General features: G+C 41.7%; 1 protein-coding gene across 1 annotated transcript in view; it reads right to left on the bottom strand.

Moving 5' to 3' along the window:
- PYGM (glycogen phosphorylase, muscle associated) overlaps positions 1-19,098 on the bottom strand; it is a 45,434-nt gene that overhangs the window by 888 nt on the left and 25,448 nt on the right. Inside the window, exons 11-18 of the mRNA XM_087880974.1 lie at positions 18,914-19,028; positions 17,603-17,704; positions 10,361-10,508; positions 8,694-8,752; positions 7,078-7,219; positions 5,888-6,095; positions 3,726-3,860; positions 1,888-1,954 (exon numbers count right to left, since the gene is read on the bottom strand). Of these exons, the coding sequence (XP_087737100.1) occupies positions 1,888-1,954; positions 3,726-3,860; positions 5,888-6,095; positions 7,078-7,219; positions 8,694-8,752; positions 10,361-10,508; positions 17,603-17,704; positions 18,914-19,028 (976 nt within the window). The remainder of the gene's footprint in view (positions 1-1,887; positions 1,955-3,725; positions 3,861-5,887; positions 6,096-7,077; positions 7,220-8,693; positions 8,753-10,360; positions 10,509-17,602; positions 17,705-18,913; positions 19,029-19,098) is intronic.

Below are 19,098 nucleotides of genomic sequence, written 5' to 3'. Positions count from 1 at the left end.
AGGAAAGGAAAGGAAAGAAAGATAAAAGAAGGGAAGGAAAGGAAAGGAAAGAAGGAAAGGAAAGGAAAGGAAAAGGAGAAGGGTAGGAGGGAAGGGAAGGGAAGGGAAGGAAAGGAAAGGAAAGGAAAGGAAGATAGAAGAAGGGAAGGGAAGGAAAGAAGGAAAGGAAAGGAAAAGAAAGGAAGAAAGGGTAGGAGGGAAGGGAAGGAAAGGAAAGGAAAGGAAAGAAGGAAGATAGAAGAAGGGAAGGAAAGGAAAGGAAAGGAAAACTTCCATTTTCCATTGTAGCAAATATAAGTACCATCGCGATTTATGACTGATGGGCAGGCTTTGTCACAATTGTAAGTCACATCACAAACAATCCAAATTACTAAAACCATTTAAAAAAGTCACCATTGATGAGAACGTAATCCAATTTACTAAAAAAATATGGCCCCTTATCCGATGCACTTATTACAGATTTGCACTTGCGACTTGCAGCCTCTTTAGAAATGGGTCTCACGGTTTTAAAGAAAATGGTTGATGATGGATAAAAGACCGAAAAACGGGGAAAAAAGATTTTTTTTATCCTTATATTTCAGCATCCGTACCCCTAATCTTTCTCTTTTGTTAGACTAGGCATCCCCAGTTCCTGCAACCGTTCTTAACAAAATGTTGTAACTTCCAGCCCCCCTAATCATCTTTGTTGCTCTTCTCTGCACTCTTTTTCCAGAATCTTTCCTCAACATCTTTTTTTGTATCGTGGTGACCAGAACTGGATGCAAAATTTAATTTTAATCAACTGGATTAACTACCATGTTTCCCCGAAAATAAGACCCTATCTAATATTTTTTTTGAACGCTGAAATAAGTGCTTGGCCTTATTGCCATGCACTCAAAAGCAAAAAATTGGGCTTATTATCAGGGGAATGTCTTATTTTGGGGGAAACAGGGTATCTATCTATCTATCTCTATAATTATATTTATTTATTTATTTATTTATTTATTTATTTATTTATTTCTATCTATCTATCTATCTATCTATCTATCTATCTATCTATCTATCTATGTATCTTCTCTCCCTCTAATCCATCTGTCTCTCTCTCTCTCTCTCTCTTCTCTTCTCTTCCTCTAATCCATCTGCCTGCCTGCCTGCCTGCCTGCCTGCCTGCCTGCCTGCCTGCCTGCCTGCCTGCCTGCCTGCCTGCCTGCCTATCTATCTATCTATCTATCTATCTATCTATCTATCTATCTATCTATCTATCTATCTACTCTTCCTCTAATCCATCTGTCTGTCTGTCTGTCTGTCTGTCTGTCTGTCTGTCTGTCTGTCTGTCTGTCTGTCTATCTATCTATCTATCTATCTATCTATCTATCTATCTATCTATCTTCTCTTCCTCTAATCCATCTGTCTGTCTGTCTGTCTGTCTGTCTGTCTGTCTGTCTCTATCTATCTATCTATCTATCTATCTATCTATCTATCTATCTATCTATCTATCTATCTATCTATCTTCTCTCCCTCTACTCCATCCGTCTGTCTGTCTATTTGTCTGTCTGTCTATCTGTCTATCTATTTTCTCTCCTTCTAATCCATCCGTCTGTCTGTCTGTCTGTCTGTCTCTCTCTCTCTCTCTCTCTCTATCTACCGTTTTCCCGAAAATAAGACCCTGTGCTTGGCCTTATTGCCATGCACTCAAAACCCCAATTGGGCTTATTATCAGGGAAATGTCTTATTTTGGGGAAACAGTAAATGCAAAATTTAACAAAAATGACGCTTTTCTCTACCAGCCTTAGCTTGATAGTAGCTAATACGACTTGGGGGTCCTTCTGATTCTATCGTCCCTTGATTCAAAGGGGCACTAATCCTGCAATTGGGCAAAGATATGCCCCCCTCCGGGTGCAAACTCACCTTGTAAAGGGCGCTGACCTTTTCTTGACATTTAATGTAAGCTTCGTAGTCGGCAAAAACTTTAAACCTGCACCGAGAAAAAAAAGGGTAATTACTGGAAAGCCCAGTTTTCTCATTAAGAAGCTGTGGGCAGGAGTCTCTTGAGGTCATCCAATCCAACCCCTTGACCCGGATTAAAGCACCCCTGACTGATGGCTGTGTAGCCTCTAGGCCAGGGGTGAAATCCAGCAGGTTCTGACAGGTTCTGGAGAACCGGTAGCGGAAATTTTGAGTAGTTCGGAGAACCGGCAAATACCACCTCTGGCTGGCCCCAGAGTGGGGAAGGAATGGGGATTTTGCAGTATCCTTCCCCTGCCACGCCCACCAAGCCATGCCCACCAAGCCACACCACGCCCACCAAGCCATGCCCACAGAACCGGTAGTAAAAAAAATGGATTTCACCACTGCTCTAGGCTCAATGTTTCTCACCCTTAAGCAGTTTTAAGGCAAGTGGACTTCAACTCCCAGAATTCCCCAGCCAGCAATAATCCTGGGAGTTGAAGTCTCACTTGTTAAGGGTGAGAATTTGAAACATCTGGGCTTGCTCGTTGTCCACTGTCAATTTCCTTACTCTTTGGTTCTAACGTTTGGGGTGAACCTGCCCTTGAAAAATTTCAGCCCTCTGTTTTGTCTCCTGCATGGATGAAGATGGAAAAAGGGCTTTGATTCCCAGCCATTTTTTTTAAAAAGTGGGGAGGAAATTCTCATGATTTTTAAAGTTAGGATTCTCAAGCTTTGCTTTAAGCTGCCCCCAGCCCAACGGCAGAAGACACATGCGCGCCACAGCTGAGCTCGCATGCCTACCAATATGTGCCATAGGTTCGCCATCACGGTACTAGCTATTTATGAGCAAATTGCCTATAGATATATACTTTGTATGGATAAGCATAATAAAATATGGGAAGCATTTATATGAAACACAGGTTTTTTTAAAAAAGCATATTTATGTAATGTATGTGTGTGTGTATTCTAATACACTTATATAACTATAATGCAAACATTATAAATCTGCATATTTAATAAATGTTTATTTACAAAATATAAATATAACTATATTTTGTAAATGCTTACTTACAAAATATAAAAGCATTTATTATATTATTACATAATTACATAATACATATATATTATATAATAGATGCATTAGTTACTTCTATACAGAAGTGCAACCATTTTTTGTTGTAACTTTTGTACAATATTTTAAGTGTTTTTATTGTGTTTTTTTTTTGTTGTTCATTTTTTAAGCACTTGTGGTTTTTAATAATGCATGGATCATTTGGGTTTTTTTATCTGTTAACTAACAGAATAACAGGACAGAATAAAACAGACAGAATAACAGAGTTTGAAAGGACCTTGGAGGAAGTGGTGAAATCCAAATTTTTTTACTACTGGTTCTGTGGGTGTGGCTTGGTGAGCGTGGCAGGGGAAGGATACTGCAAAATCCCCATTCCCTCGCCAGTCCTGGAGGAAGGATATTGCAAAATCCCCATTCCCTCCCCGCTCCAGGGGGAAGGATATTGCAAAATCCCCATTCCCACCCCACTCAGGGGCCAGCCAGAGGTGGTATTTGCCGGTTCTCCAAACTGCTCAAAATTTCCACTACTGGTTTGCCAGAACCTGCTGGATTTCACCCCTGGAGTCTTCTAGTACAACCCTTTGCTCAGGCAGGAGACTCTATACCAAATGGCTGCCCACTCTCTCCTTATTTCAAAAGCAATAACATATATTAAAAACACCAGTCACAAGGGAAATACATTAAAGTCACAAGGGAAAAAGAACATGCACGGGTTCGCACTCACCGGTCGTGGTACATGAGCATGTTAACGATGTCCTTAAAGAGATCCGGCTGCTTGGGTGAGAAGAAGCCGTTGCTCAGCTGGTCCATGGCTTGCTTCAGTTCGGGGATCTGGTCATAATAATCCTTGGCGCAGTAGCTGTGGGGAAAAACAGGGTTTATTTAGCCCACAATGGTTGTCCTACACTTAGGCAAGCTGCCCCTCCTTAGCTGCCCTGCACAAATTAAACTGGAGAGAAAAAAAACTTTAAAAAAAAAAACAGGCCTATTTTACCAGCTCTTTTTTTGGGTGAAAAAAACCCAATCTGCTTCTCAATGTTTGGGATGGCAGCTCCCATCATCCTCTCACAGGCATGGCTGCTGGGAATGACAGGCGCTGCAATCCATCACTTTTTGCTGGCAAACCTGGATTGGGCTGTATTTTCTTTCACAACAGCCTCTGAATTTTATTCTGACCAAGAAGGGGCTGCGTGTTCTTGGAACTGAGTCCCCCTTGGGTGGGCAGCTGGGAATGAATGTTGAATAAATGGCATTCAGCCTTTGCTAATGTGCTGGGCATGTTTTAAGGCAGGGTGTCTCCAACTTCGAGTCCCAGAATTCCCCAGCCATGCATTTTTAAGAAGATGTTGGATAACCATTTGTCTGAAGTGGCGTAGGGTTTCTTGCTTAAGCAGGGGGTTGGACTAGAAGACCTCCAAGGTCCCTTCCAACTCTGTTATTCTATTCTATTCTATTCTATTCTATTCTATTCTATTCTATTCTATTCTATTCTATTCTATTCTATTCTGTTTCTACTTCTATTTCTATTTCTATTCCATTCCATATTTTCTATTCTATTCTATTCTATTCTATTCTATTCTATTCTATTCTATTCTATTCTATTCTATTCCTATTTCTATTCCATTCCATATTTTCTTTTCTATTCTATTCTATTCTATTCTATTCTATTCTATTCTATTCTATTCTATTCTATTCTATTCTATTCTATTCTATTCTGTTTCTACTTCTATTTCTATTTCTATTCCATTCCATATTTTCTATTCTATTCTATTCTATTCTATTCTATTCTATTCTATTCTATTCTATTCTATTCTATTCCTATTCCTATTCCTATTCCATTCCATATTTTCTATTCTATTCTATTCTATTCTATTCTATTCTATTCTATTCTATTCTATTCACTATTCTCCTATTCTATTCTATTCTATTCTATCCTCTATTCACTACTATTCTATTGAATTCTATTCTATTCTCTATTCTCCTATTCTATTCTATTCTATTCCTATTCCATATTTTCTATTCTATTCTATTCTATTCTATTCTATTCTATTCTATTCTATTCTATTCTATTCCTATTCCATATTTTCTATTCTATTCTATTCTATTCTATTCTATTCTATTCTATTCTATTCTATTCTATTCTATTCTATTCTATTCCATTCCATTCCATTCCATTCCATTCCATTCCATTCCATATTTTCTATTCTATTCTGTTCTGTTCTGTTCTGTTCCTATTTCTATTCCATTCCATATTTTCTATTCTATTCTATTCTATTCTATTCTATTCTATTCTATTCTATTCTATTCTATTCTATTCTATTCTATTCTATTCTATTCTATTCCTATTCCATATTTTCTATCGTATCCTATCGTATCCTATCGTATCCTATCCTATCCTATCCTATCCTATCCTATCCTATCCTATTCACAAGCCAAGTCAATGGGGAAGCCAGATTCTCTTAACACCCGTGTGACTAACTGAACAATTGCAGCGATTTACTTAACAACGGTGGCAAGAGAGGTCATAAAATGGGGCAAAATTCACTTAACAACGGTCTCACTCAGCAGCAGAAATCTGGGGGCTCAGTGTGGGGTTGTAAGTCGAGGACTACCTGTACATGCTATGTCCATGTCCTAATACTGTCTTATGAGCCTTGTCTTAATATCCTCGTCATATCCTTTATCATGTGTTTATTAGTGTCGTATATCAGTAACTGCCTGACTTCTGTAGATGCCATACTCTAAATAAATAGATCCTGGTGCCAAGCAAGTTAAGACTCATAAAATCCAAAGGCTGGAAAGGACCTTAGAGGTCTTCTAGTCCAACCCCCCATGATCAGCCTGTGCCTCCCTTAAACAGGGATTCTAGCCCCCTTTGGCACGTACCCCTTCTTGTCCATCTCATCCACATCCTCCACGCGCATGCCAAAAATGAACAGGTTTTCCTCGCCGGCTTCCTCTGCCATCTCCACGTTGGCGCCATCCATGGTGCCAATGGTCAGAGCCCCGTTCAGCATAAACTTCATGTTCCCAGTTCCTGAAGCTTCCGTGCCAGCTGTTGAGATCTGCTCAGAAAGATCAGCTGCAGGGATCACTGCGCGAGAAAAGAAGACGAGCCGGTGTAAATGAGATCTCGGGAGTCCAGCTGGAACATCTTAGACTAGAGAAGTGTGCCAAGGATGCTTTTTCCAAAAGGCAACTGGACTTTTGTTTCTCCTCGAAGACGTTTCGCTTCTCATCCGAGAAGCTTCTTCAGTTCTGACTGAATGGTGAAGGGTGGAAGGATTTATATCCTTTGCAGTCCTCTGGTCGTTAGTACTCTTTCTGAGAGTCGCTGAGGCCACTTGGAGGTTAATCACCTAATAATGCAAATGGGTGTGGAACTTTCTTGGAACTGCTGAAAGGATTGTGTTGTGAACACACTGAAACTCCTTTCAGCAGTAGGTTCCACACCCATTTGCACTATTCAAGGTGACCCTGAGTGCACAGATAAACCTCCAAGTGGCCTCAACGACTCTCAGAAACAGAACTAACAGCCAGATGACGGGTTTCACACTGTATTGTGTAAAGAAGCATTCCTTGACAATCCACATCGGGGGATCCCAGCCAAAGGATGCAGGGGTGGGCTGCTGGGGGTTCGCAGGGGTTCAGGAGATTCTAAGATTCTGTGCAGTTCGGAGAACCCCCCCTCCCCCAAATCCCCCTCCTGGCTGGCCCCGCTCACCCCACCCCGCCCAGCCCAAGAGTCCCCACGTGGCCTGTTTTGGATAAGTGCAAGGCTCACGCAGAAGCTCAGGGAGGGCAAAAAAAGGGTCTACTGGAAGTTCAGGAAACGGGCCCATTTCTGGCCTCCAGAGGGCCTCCGGAGCCTGGGGAGGCTGTTTTCACCCTCCCGGAGGCTCGAGAAAAGCCTCCGGAGTCTGGGGAGGGCAAAAACATTCCCCCTTGCTGTGGTGCAGGAGGCCAACTAGGCCACGCCCACCATGGCCACACCCACCCAGCAACCGGGCGGAGAACCCTTTGCTAAAATTTTTGAAGCCCACTCCTGAAAGGCAGGTCCAGCAAGCAAGACGTACCCTTTTCAGCTAGGGAGACTCGGTAGTTTTCCAAGAAGATCACCTTCAGCCGGTCACCAATGATGGGATCGTGGTTGATGATGTCTCCGATGGAGGTAAAAAGCTTGATGATCATTTTGGCCATGTGGTAGCCAGGAGCCGCCTGTGGGGATAAGAAGGGGGCTTTAACCTCCCTTGGGGGGACCCCCCCCCCCATCCAGCTTGGAAGAGAAGCACCTGTTCTACCTACTAAGAGTCTGCAAGGAAATGCCAGGACATCTCCGGTAAAAGGAGCAGGTAATCAGAGCTTCCTGACCAAAACTTGGTTCTTTGTTCTGCTTCTGGAGCAGAGGATATTGGATTAAATCAGGGGTCCTCAAACTTGGCAGCTTTAAGCCTGGCGGACTTCAATTCCCAGAATTCCCCAGCCAGCGAAGCTTTAAGCCTGGCGGACTTCAACTCCCAGAATTCCCCAGCCAGCGAAGCTTTAAGCCTGGCGGACTTCAATTCCCAGAATTCCCCAGCCAGCGAAGCTTTAAGCCTGGCGGACTTCAACTCCCAGAATTCCCCAGCCAGCAAAGCTGGCTGGAGAATTCTGGGAGTTGAAGTCCTCAAGTCTTAAAGCTGCCAAGTTTGAAGACCCCTGGGTTAAATCAATGTTTGGCCACCTCAGTATGTGTAAGATATATGGACTTCAACTCCCAGAAATCTTAGCAATGGGCCATGCTGGTTAGGGAATTATGGGACTTGAAGTCCAGAGATCTTAAAACATGCCGGATGGAGAATTGTGGGAGTTGGTTCACCCATTTTAAAATATGCTGGCTGGGGAATTCTGGGAATTGAAGTCCACCCCTCTTAAAGCATTTGACAAGAAGTAAAGGCCGGAAGGTCGTTAAAGAGAGATCCAAGCTAGAACTACCGAGAAATTTCCCAACAGTGAGGATGACATCACTGGAGGTTTTTAAGAAGAGACTGGACAGCTGCTTATACGGAATAGTATATAGGGCCTGTTGCTTGAGCAGGGGGTTGGACTAGAAGACCTCAAGGTCCCTTCAAGCCGGGGGTGAAATCCAGCAGATTCTGGAGAAGCGGTAGCGGAAATTTTGAGTAGTTCGGAGAACCGGCAAATACAGCCTCTGGCTGGCCACAGAGTGGGGTGGGAATGGGGATTTTGCAATATCCTTCCCCCAGGAGTGGGGTGGGAATGGGGATTTTGCAATATCCTTCCCCCAGGAGTGGAGAGGGAATGGGGATTTTGCAGTATCCTTCCCAGAATGGGGTGGGAATGGGGATTTTGCAGTATCCTTCCCCCAGAAATGGGGTGGGAATGGGGATTTTGCAATATCCTTCCCCTGGAGTGGGGTGGGAATGGGGATTTTGCAATATCTTTCCCCAGGAGTGGGGTAGGAATGGAGATTTTGCAGTATCCTTCCCCTGCCACGCCCACCAAGCCATGCCCACAGAACTGGTAGGGAAAATTTTTGAATTTCACGCCTGCCTCCAAGCCCTATGATTCTTTGATTTGAAAGCTAACAGATGCCAAGAGACCAAGCAGATATTCCCTCTCATCACGCCTCTGCCCCGAGTATCCCAACTCCCATCTTCCCCAACCCTGCCCCGCTGCTTTCCATACTCACCTTGCCACCAATCATGACCGTCCGTGGCACGAAGTGCTTGTTAGGTTCTCTCTTGATTCCTGGCGGAGGCGGAGGGGGAGGGGGTGGGGGTGGAAGAAGAGTCCACGGTCAGATGAGAGACAAAAACCAGCTTCCGGTCTCTCCCTGCAAATCCTCTCAAAGGCAGGATTCTCACAACCGACATAGCCAGAAGTCCTGAATTCTCCTGCGCTCCGGCTCAGTGCAACTCAGAGAGCCATGAACTCATTACTTCGCTGCTTCTGAGACGTAGTGGGTTTGGTGCCATGGGGAAGGGTGCTGGCTAGAAACTGGGTGAGGGTGAATTCTAGTTCTGGCTTAGGCATGAAAGCCAGCTGAGGCAGTCTCTCTCCATCACGGATTTGTGGTGGGAAAAGAGAAGGGTGCGGCTCAAACTGGACCAAGTAAAATCAAGGTGGGATGAAAAATCTGACAATAATGAAATAATCAATTTAATTTAGCTGAGCTGGCACAATGTGTTAGCCACCAAATAATTTGTAAGGCTGAAAAGGAGCTGAGCTTATAATGTGCCCTTGGTTATTTGATGGATGGATGGAAGGAGAGAGAAGGAAGGAAGGAAGGAAGGAAGGAAGGAAGGAAGGAAGGAAGGAAGGAAGGAAAAAAGGAGAAAGGAAGAAAGGAAGGGAAGAAGGGGGGACAGCAAGAGGAAAGAAGGAAGGAGGGAAGGAAGGAAGGAGAGAAAAGAGAAAGGAAGAAAGGGAGGGAGGAAAGAGAAAGGGAGGGCAGTAGGAAAGAAGGAAGGAATGAGAAAAGAGGAGAAAAGGAAGGAAGGAGAGAGATAGAGGAGGGACAGCAGGAGGAAGGAAAGAGAGAGAAGGAAGGAGAGAATAGAGAAAGGGAGGGAGGGAGGAAGGAAGGAGAGGAAGAGAAGGGAGAGCAGGAGGAAGGAAGGAAGGAAGGAGAAAGGAAGAAAGGGAGGGAGGGAGGAGCAAGAGGAAGGAAAGGAGAGAAGGAAGGAGAAGAGAAAGGAAGAAAGAGAGGGAGGAAAAAGAAAGGGAGGGCAGGAGGAAAGAAGGAAGGAAGGAGAGAGATAGAGGAGGGACAGCAGGAGGAAGGAAAGAGAGAAGGAAGGAGAGAATAGAGAAAGGGAGGGAGGGAGGAAGGCAAGAGGAAGGAAGGAAGGAGAGAAGGAAGGAGAAGAGAAAGGAAGAAAGGGAGGGAGGAAAGAAAGGGAGGGCAGGAGGAAGGAAAGAAGGAAGGAAGGAAGGAAGGAGAAAAGAGAAAAGGAAGGAAGGAGAGAGATAGAGGAGGGACAGCAGGAGGAAGGAAGGAGAGAGAAGGAAGGAGAGAATAGAGAAAGGGAGGGAGGAAGGGAGGAAGGAGAGGAAGAGGAGGGAGGGCAGGAGGAAGGAAGGAAGGAAAGACAGGAGGGACAGCAGGAGGAAGGAAGGAGAGAGAAGGAAGAAAGGAGAGAAAAGAGAAAGGGAGGGACAGAGGAGAGAAAGAGGGAGGGCAGGAGGAAGGAAGGAAGGAAGGAAGAAAGGAAGGAAAGCCAGACAAAAAACCGAGAGAATGCCAAACCCACCACTGGCCAAAACAAAGATGGGGGGGAGAGTCCCGAAGGAAAAGGGGGTTCATTCTCCCCGTGTCTGGCTGCCCCAGAGCCGCAGCCGGAGGCCGGCACTCACTGTTGTAAAGGGTGATGACATGCAGGCAATTGAGCAGCTGCCTCTTGTACTCGTGGATCCGTTTCACCTGAACGTCGAAGAGGGAGTTGGGATTGATCCTGACCTTGTATTCCTTCTCCAGGTAGGCGGCAAACTTCAACTTGTTCTCCTATAACCAAGCCGGGGTAGGGGGTGGGGAGGGAGCGAAATTAAGCAGAGTTCAGATGAAAAAGCAAAGCAGTCCGCTACTCCCTCTCCCCAGAATTTAAAGCTTTGACTGAGTGATTTAAGGACAGCGGTGGGCTTCAAAAAATTTAGCAAGGGGTTCTCTGCCCAGTTGCTGGGTGGGCGTGGCCATGGTGGGCGTGGCCCTGTTTGCTTCCTGCACCATAGTATGGGGGAGGCGTTTTTGCCTTCCCCGGGCTCCAGAGGCTTTTCTTGAGCCTCTGGGAGGGCAAAAACAGCCTCCCCAGGCTTCGGAGGCCCATTTCTGGCCTTCCCAAACTTCCGGTAGGCCCGTTTTTTGGCCTCTCCGAACCTCCGCGCACGCCCTGCACTTACCTGCATTCAAAACAGGCTGCATGGGGACTCCGGGGTGGGGAGGGGAGGGGTGGGCGGGGCCAGCCAAGATTTGGGGGTTCTCCGAACTGTACCGAATCTTAGCTAGAGGTTCTCCCGAACCCCCAGGCAGCCCACCCCTGATTAAGGAAGAGGGGCTGAAATATGTTCCAGGTCCAGAGAAGGAAGATAACATTTGGAAGCTACTCAGGCAGTCCCCTCCCTGATTCACGGGAGTATAAGCGGGGGGTTGGGGGGGCAGCACAAATAGACTTACAAGATTCTGATATTCGGCATTTTAGCTTATCTGTGCAATTCTCTGCTCCAATTGGAGCCGATATCTTTTAAAAATATATATATATTTATCCTATGCTGGACCCCGCTTTCTGAACAGAATCAAAATTCCAGCTTCTTTGCAAAGGAGGAGAAGCCAGGATGGGGTGGGGGGCAGGAAGAGGGATGCAGCCAGGAAAACATCCCCAGTTGTATACAGGTAGTCCTCCATCTATAACCGTTTGTTTAGTGACCGTTTGAAGTTACGACAGCCCTGAAAAAAGTGACTGGTGACTGTTTTTTTCACACCACCGTTTCAGCATCATGTGATCAAAATCCAGATGAGCTCAGCAACTGGCTCATATTTATTATTGTGGCAATATTTTCAGGATCAGACTCAATAAAGATAATAGGAGTTAGAGCTTTAAATATATTTCTTTTTAATTATGATAGGCATTCTATATTCACTGAATATTCAAGGTAGAAGCAACGAGAATGGTGAGGGTGGCTCCTTATATATACAAGGGGTGGAGCTAGGAATGGGAGTGGTAAGTTATGAATACATTAAAGTCCAAAGAATAAGTTAACCTCTGATGTTCCATATATACATTATTTACACATTGAAGAATAAGGCATTTACATCTGACAAATCCCCCTCTAAATGCCGGTTCGTTACACAACACCAATTACATTCTGATTCAGGACAATATAATACATATAATTTAGAAGTTAAATATTTGTGTTGTTTAGAAGGTAAGGGTTTTGTTAATATGTCAGCTAATTGTTCAGAAGTATCGCAATGTATTGCTTTAATGAATCCGTCTTGAGACAGTTGTCTCACATGCTTAAACTTTATATCAATATGCCTGGACCTTTGTCCAATTGCATCGGATCTGGATATTTCAATGGCCGCTTTATTGTCTTCATGCATAATAAATGGTAAGGTGGGTTTCTTCCAAACATCAGTGATCAGATCATTGAACCATACAAGGTTATTTGCAGCCTTGGACAAACAAACATATTCCGCTTCTGTAGTAGAAGTGGCTACTAGTTCTTGTTTACCAGTATACCAGTAAACTGGACAATCATTCAATAGAAAAACATAACCAGAAGTACTCTTTCTGCATGATGTATCACCAGCCCAATCTGCATCAGCATAACAAGTAATTTTTGGTTCTCTGTCATTATTGGGTTCCAACATTAAACAAAAATCTAATGTACCCTTCAGATATCTTAGAATTCTTTTGACAGCTTCCCAATGATACAAGGTTGGTTTACTAACATATCTTGACAATAGATTGAGAGGTAATGCAATATCTGGCCTAGTCCAATTAGATATATAAAGGAGTGAACCTATAACTGATCTGTAAAATGTGTTGTCTTTAAACTCAGGGGAAGATTCATCAGTGTTTCTAAGAAAATCAGTTTGCATAGGGGTGTCACAGGTTTTAGCATTATTTAAGTTACATTTGTTTAGGAGTTCGATGATTTTATCTTTCTGTGTAAGTTTGAATCCCCTTTTAGTTTTGTTAATTTGCACACCAAGGTATTTATTCACTTTACCCAGAGATTTCAGTGAGAAGTGTTCATTTAACTTATTTACAAAGATTTCCCTGCTCTCTTTATGCTTTCCAATGTATAAAATATCGTCCACGTAAATTAATACAAATTCAATATGATCATTACTCTTTTTTACAAAGAAACAGTTATCAGCAGTGGTGGCGTTGAAATCCATGGTCTTAAGTACTTTTACCAAGCAATCGTACCATCTTTTGCCGGATTGCTTTAATCCGTACAGACTCTTATTTAATAACCAAATTTCGTTCTTATTAGTGTATTGACTGTGTGGTGCTCTTACATATATTTCCTTATCTAATTTTGCATGTAAGTATGCGGTCTGTATGTCATATTGGAATACGTCCAGATTGAGTGCAGATGCTACTACAAGGGCTGTTTTGACACTCTCTGTTCTCACTGTGGGTGAATATGTATCAGTATAGTCTTCTGGATATTTTTGTGCATAGCCTTGTGCAACTAGTCTAGCCTTGTATAAGGTATTGCCTCCTTCTAAGTTCTTAATTTTATAAATCCACCTGGTACCTATAATTGTTTTATCCTTAGGTGCGATCGCAGGTGTGAATACATTTAATCCTTGTAAACTTTCCATCTCTTTTTCCATAGCTAGTTCCCATTTTTCTCTTTCTTCATGTGGAAGTTTCAATACTTCTTCATATGTATTAGGTGTTATTTGTTCTCCATTCATATGCATTATGTAATCTTTGTATTTATTAGGTATTTGGTTTCTATTGTTTCTAATAGTTCTTTCAGGCTTGCTATGGTTATCATGCAAATATCTAGCTTCCTTTTTTGTTAATGTGTCTGTCTTTATTTTATGCTGACTATTAGTCCAAGTTTTGGTTTTGTTCTTACTTTTGTTAATATTTTGATTTTCTGTTGTTCCTTCCTCGCAAGATATCGTATCTTTACATTTATTAGGAAATATTTCATTAAGGTGCAATTTTGACCAATTGGCCTGTTCATGGAACACAGCTGTTCTGGATACTATAAATTTGTTATTACTATCAATAAATCTGTACCCTTTGGTTCCAGTTTCGTATCCCATGAATCTTAATCTCCTGGATACGTTTTCTCCCTTTCTCCTCAATTGTTTAGGTATGTGTACGTCTGCAGTGACTCCAAATATGTGCATGTGTGATAATTTGGGTTTTCTATTGTACATCACCTCATATGGTGTCTTATTCACAATACTGGACCAGGTTCTATTTTGAGTGTAATTCGAATAATGTAATGCCTCTGACCAAAATTGTTTGCCTAAACCAGCATCCTCTAATGTGCACCTAATCATGGTTTGTAGTGTGGAATTTTTCCTCTCTGCAACTCCATTTTGAAATGCAGAAAAAGGATTGGACGTGAAATGTAACATTCCTCTATCCTTTAACCATTGGGAGAATTCTTTAGACATGAACTCACATCCCCTATCTGTCATAATTTGCTTTATTCTGATATTATGTTGTGTTTCTATACGTTTGTAGAATTCCTTAAATTTCTGAAATGTTTCATCCTTGTGCTTTAATGTGTAAACAAAACCATATCGGCTGTAGTCATCCACTATTGTTAGGAAGTAACGTTTTCTATAGGTAATTGAGGGACTTAATGGACCAACTAAGTCCATATGTACCAAATCAAAAATATTGTTAGTTGATCTGTTAGATTTTTTTGGTCTGGGACTGGTTTTTAGTTTGGTGGACTTACATACTGAGCATTCCAAATAATTTTCACAATTTTTTATTTTGACACCTTCTGCGTGTTCAGTCATTTTTTGTACTACAGGAAAGCTTGCATGTCCTAACTTCCTGTGTAAGATGTGAGCACACTCATCATGAATTGGTTTACCTATTTTTGGTTTCTTTTCCTTGTATGTATTTTTGTGATCATGAGTTATTCTACACTCATCATTGTCACTGTTACTGACATTTTCATCATCTGCTTCAATACAATCTTCCATATTTGAATCAATGTTATGTAAACATCTTTCTTTAGTTATCAGATAGGGTAGACCTCCTTTTATCATTACAGTACCTACATTTGTTTTGTTCTTTTCTATAGTTGCTTTCCCCTTTGAGAAAACTATATTGATATCAGATTCTCTGCTTAATTTTATGGCACTTAGTATGTTGTGAGGTATTTCTGGGATTAATAATACCCCCTCTATTTTCCCTAGACCAGGCAAGGTCACATTTCCTTTGCCTAGTACTTGAACCTTTTCTTGATTAGCTACCTTTATCACAAACTTATCTTCTATAAATGAAGATAATATACTTTTGTTGTTGGTGGTGTGATTTGTTGCACCAGAATCAATAAGCCAATTGTTATTCTCATCCTGCTGTGTTCTGGTGCTGTCTTGTTTATTTAGCCCATTCAGTGACCCAGATTTCCTCTCTTTTGAATTTTCTCTACCCCTTCTACCTTCTTTGTAATTTGGTGGACTTCTATATTTGTGTCTATCTGTGGAAGATTGTCTGTAATTATATTTGCTCCTATATTCTGGTCTATGTCTCTCTCTTGAGACTTTGGGGCAGTCTCTTCTACTATGTTCCCTGGATCCACAATTGTAGCATCTAAAGGCCTCATTATGTTTATCTTGAAAGACTACTTTCCTAAAAGGTTTGTGGTCTGTTTGGTTACTGGATCGATTTTTTCTTGAATTGTCTTCTGCTATCAATTTGTTAGATAGACTTTCTATGGATAAATATCCCAAATTAATGGTATCTAAGTGTGACATAAAGCTATCCCATGATGGATCAAGTGAATTGATAATAACACTTTTCATTGTTTGATCTGAAATCACTTCCCCCCTCAATTGTAGCTCAGCTCTTATTTTGTTTAGATTTATCAAATGCTCACTTATAGAAACCCCTGGTTTTACTCTAGAGGAAAAGAAATCCTTAGACATTCTTGTGGTTGTAGCTACGCTATCGCTGTGAAATAGATTAAACATGCATTGAATTATTTCTGATACAGTTAGGTTTGGTTTGATGCTATGATACATTGCAGGAGACACGCTAGATATTATTATGAAAAATGCTCTATGATGTAAACAATCTATTTTTAAAGTCCAAGGTCTTCTTGGAGGGCTAGTTATAAAGAATAGTAAATTTTCTTTCATGAAAATAACCTGAAGCTGTTGATACCACTCTTGTAAATTAATGCCATCAATTCTAAGTTTTGGGAAGTCACTGGGTAAGTTACCTACATTATTCTGTCCATTACTTACAACCTGGGGCAGTCCGTGATCTCTCAAGTGCAGGAAATTACAGAACGGCATTGGGATGCTTGCAATGAGTCTGCGCGGTTCTCTGGCCAGTTCAAGTCCTTCTGGGTCGTCTACGTAGTTTCGCACATGCGCGTTGCTCATTTCTTCTTTGGTGGCGTCGTGGAAGGTTCTCTCCCTTTCAGCTCTCTCGATCCGCTCCTCCTCAGATGAGTCGGTCTCTGGCTCGGTTTTTGGGGTTCTGGTGGTGGCGACGGTTCTTTTCTTCTTTTTGTGTGCGTTGGTATTCGATTTTGTCTGTGGTGTAGGGCGAAATCGGCATGGCTCTCTGGGCTCGGGCGTCGTCGCTTTCGAAGTCAGGATGGGAGCGTGCAGGTCTTGAGTCGCCGGTTTGATTTCTTGCTTCTTCGTAGATGTCTTGGTAATTTTCAGTCTTGGCCCAAAAGCAGCGAAAAGCGTTTTCATTGCTGATTTTACTTGAGATTTTGTTAAATCGTCTTCACTTTCTGATTTTGGATCATCTGAAGAGTTTGAGGCTTCTTTCTCACTTTCTTCGTCTGATAGTGTTTTTCGCGCCAGAAATTTTGAACTGAGCGTTTTGATTGGCTCTGCTCCATTCTCTTTTGAAGTTCGTTGAAACCAAGATGGCTGCCATTCAAAATTTCGCGCGGGATCACATCTTTTCTTTTTAACAACTATTTTCTCAGTAGTCATCTCACTTACGGTTTTTTGATCTTTGGGTTTTTCTTTAATGACGTTTTTCTCTCTCGCTGCTCCGCTGTTCTTCAGCATCTCCTGGAGGTCCGCGATGAGACTTTCATCATTCTTTTGGCTTTTTAGTATCTTTAATATCTCTGACCTGAGTTCGTTATTTTCTATTTCGATTTCTTTCTGGTCATTATTTTCACTCATTAGTTCTTCTTCTTTAGTGGTGTATTCTTCGGATTCTCTCGAAATCGCATTGGTGGATTCGTTGATCATCTCTTGATCAGTTTCTATTTCTTTGCTGTAGGCCCTGGTGTTGGGCCTATCTTTCTTGGACATTTTTAATTACTTATTGAGTCAATTAACCATCCTCTGCTACCAGCTTGTGGCAATATTTTCAGGATCAGACTCAATAAAGATAATAGGAGTTAGAGCTTTAAATATATTTCTTTTTAATTATGATAGGCATTCTATATTCACTGAATATTCAAGGTAGAAGCAACGAGAATGGTGAGGGTGGCTCCTTATATATACAAGGGGTGGAGCTAGGAATGGGAGTGGTAAGTTATGAATACATTAAAGTCCAAAGAATAAGTTAACCTCTGATGTTCCATATATACATTATTTACACATTGAAGAATAAGGCATTTACATCTGACAATTATGACGGTCACATGATCCCCTTTTGAGATCTTCGGACAAGCAGAATCAATGGGGAAGCCAGATTCACTTAACAGCCGTGTTACTAATTTAACGACGGAGTGATTCACTCTAAAGAAACGTGTCCAGGGAAAGTCGTAAAAAGGCAACAAAACTCACTTCAACAAATTTTCTCGCTTAGCATCATCCGTTTTGGGCTCAGTTGCGGTTGTATAGCCAAGGACTCCCTGTATTTGGGACCAGCCTGGCTAAAATCACCTTTCCATCCTCCTCACCTGTTTGACTTTGGCCACATCCCGGATAAAACTTTCGTCGTCCACAAAATTGAGAAGTTTCCTCAGCTGATCCAGATCAGAGATGTAGTCGTCTCCGATGCGCTAGAGAGGAAGTTACAGAAAGCAAAGTTAGCGCTGTGGCCGAGAGATTTCAGCCAGGTCTAGGCTTCCCAAGAGCAGGAAGCAGGACTCCTTGTCCTGACAAAAAATCCTTTTTTATTAAGTTACTGTGAATTCCTCTCATTCACATCCAGCAAAGTCTTGGAAGGGTACAGACAAAACCCTAACTCCAAACGCAACCGACTTGGCTTAGCATCTTAAACAGAGTTTACACATTCAATTTGTTTTGATTTGAACCAAATCATTTAATTAACCGTTCGTTTTGATTTAAACCAAATCAAATTAACCTAATTCAATTTATTGTGGTTAACCGCCTGCCGTTTAGAGAAAAGGCTTTTTTTAAAAAAGGATGGAAAATTGATGGCCAGAACAGATATTTGGGGAAAGTGCATAGAAAATCTCTTTTAATATAAGATAAATAGTTTAGTGACTAACTCCTTGCTTGATCCCAGGATGCTCTGGATAATTTCGGGCTAATCAACTTTCTCTCCATCCCTGCTGCCTAGACTTCAGCATTTTCTTTTTTTATATATATATATAAAAAGTTTTTTATTTTGAATACATTAAAAACAAACACAAAACAAACAACACATATATACAAATCATTTTTCCGTTGTTAACAGCTCGTTTAAGGTGATCCTTTCTTATTATTTACATATATTCTAACTTTATCTTAATTTACTTAGATAATCTAATTTCCTTTGTGTCGACTTCTCTTTACTTTGATCTTTAGCACATTCAATTGATATTATCACAAAAATAAACAATAAGAGTATTATTTCCGTTCCCTCTTTTTTTTCCCTCCTTATTCCTTTTTTTCGTTTTTCCCTTTCTCGCACCAATCATACCATCTAAACCATACTCTATAGTAATCTGACTTCAGCATCTTCAAGAAAAAAAATAGGCTATAAATAAACAGATCAATAGTAGGGAAAACTGCCAATGGGAAAGGAAGTGGCTGTTTTCATGGATTATTATTATTTTTTTTTTAAAAAAGGAGATCTATTAAAAACCAGAGCAGCAAATGGCTATTAAGGCAGGTCGTAAAACAATTTCTATCGATCCGTCCATCTTTTTACCCTCCATCCCTTCCAGGCTAAAAACCTCCATAAATTTGCCAACAAAGACTATTTTGGCGGATGAGCTAAGAATGGATCGCGGCGGAGATGGGGTTTCATTACACAGGCTCACCTCCGCGATGATCTCAGCCAGCCCAGGGTTGCATAAAACCAGCCACCGGCGTGGCGTAATCCCGTTGGTTTTATTCTGGAACTTGTGCGGTTCGAATTCGTAGAAATCTTTAAACCTGGGGAAGAGAGAGGCAATAGGAAGATAGTTCGATGCAGGGCAGGGAAAACTATTTCCATTTGGCAAAA

This window comes from Pantherophis guttatus, chromosome 18, assembly GCF_059756535.1.
Source record: "Pantherophis guttatus breed Tessera chromosome 18, ASM5975653v1, whole genome shotgun sequence".
Classification (NCBI taxonomy): Eukaryota; Metazoa; Chordata; class Lepidosauria; order Squamata; family Colubridae; genus Pantherophis; species Pantherophis guttatus.
This window is presented reverse-complemented; position numbering and strand designations above follow the sequence as displayed.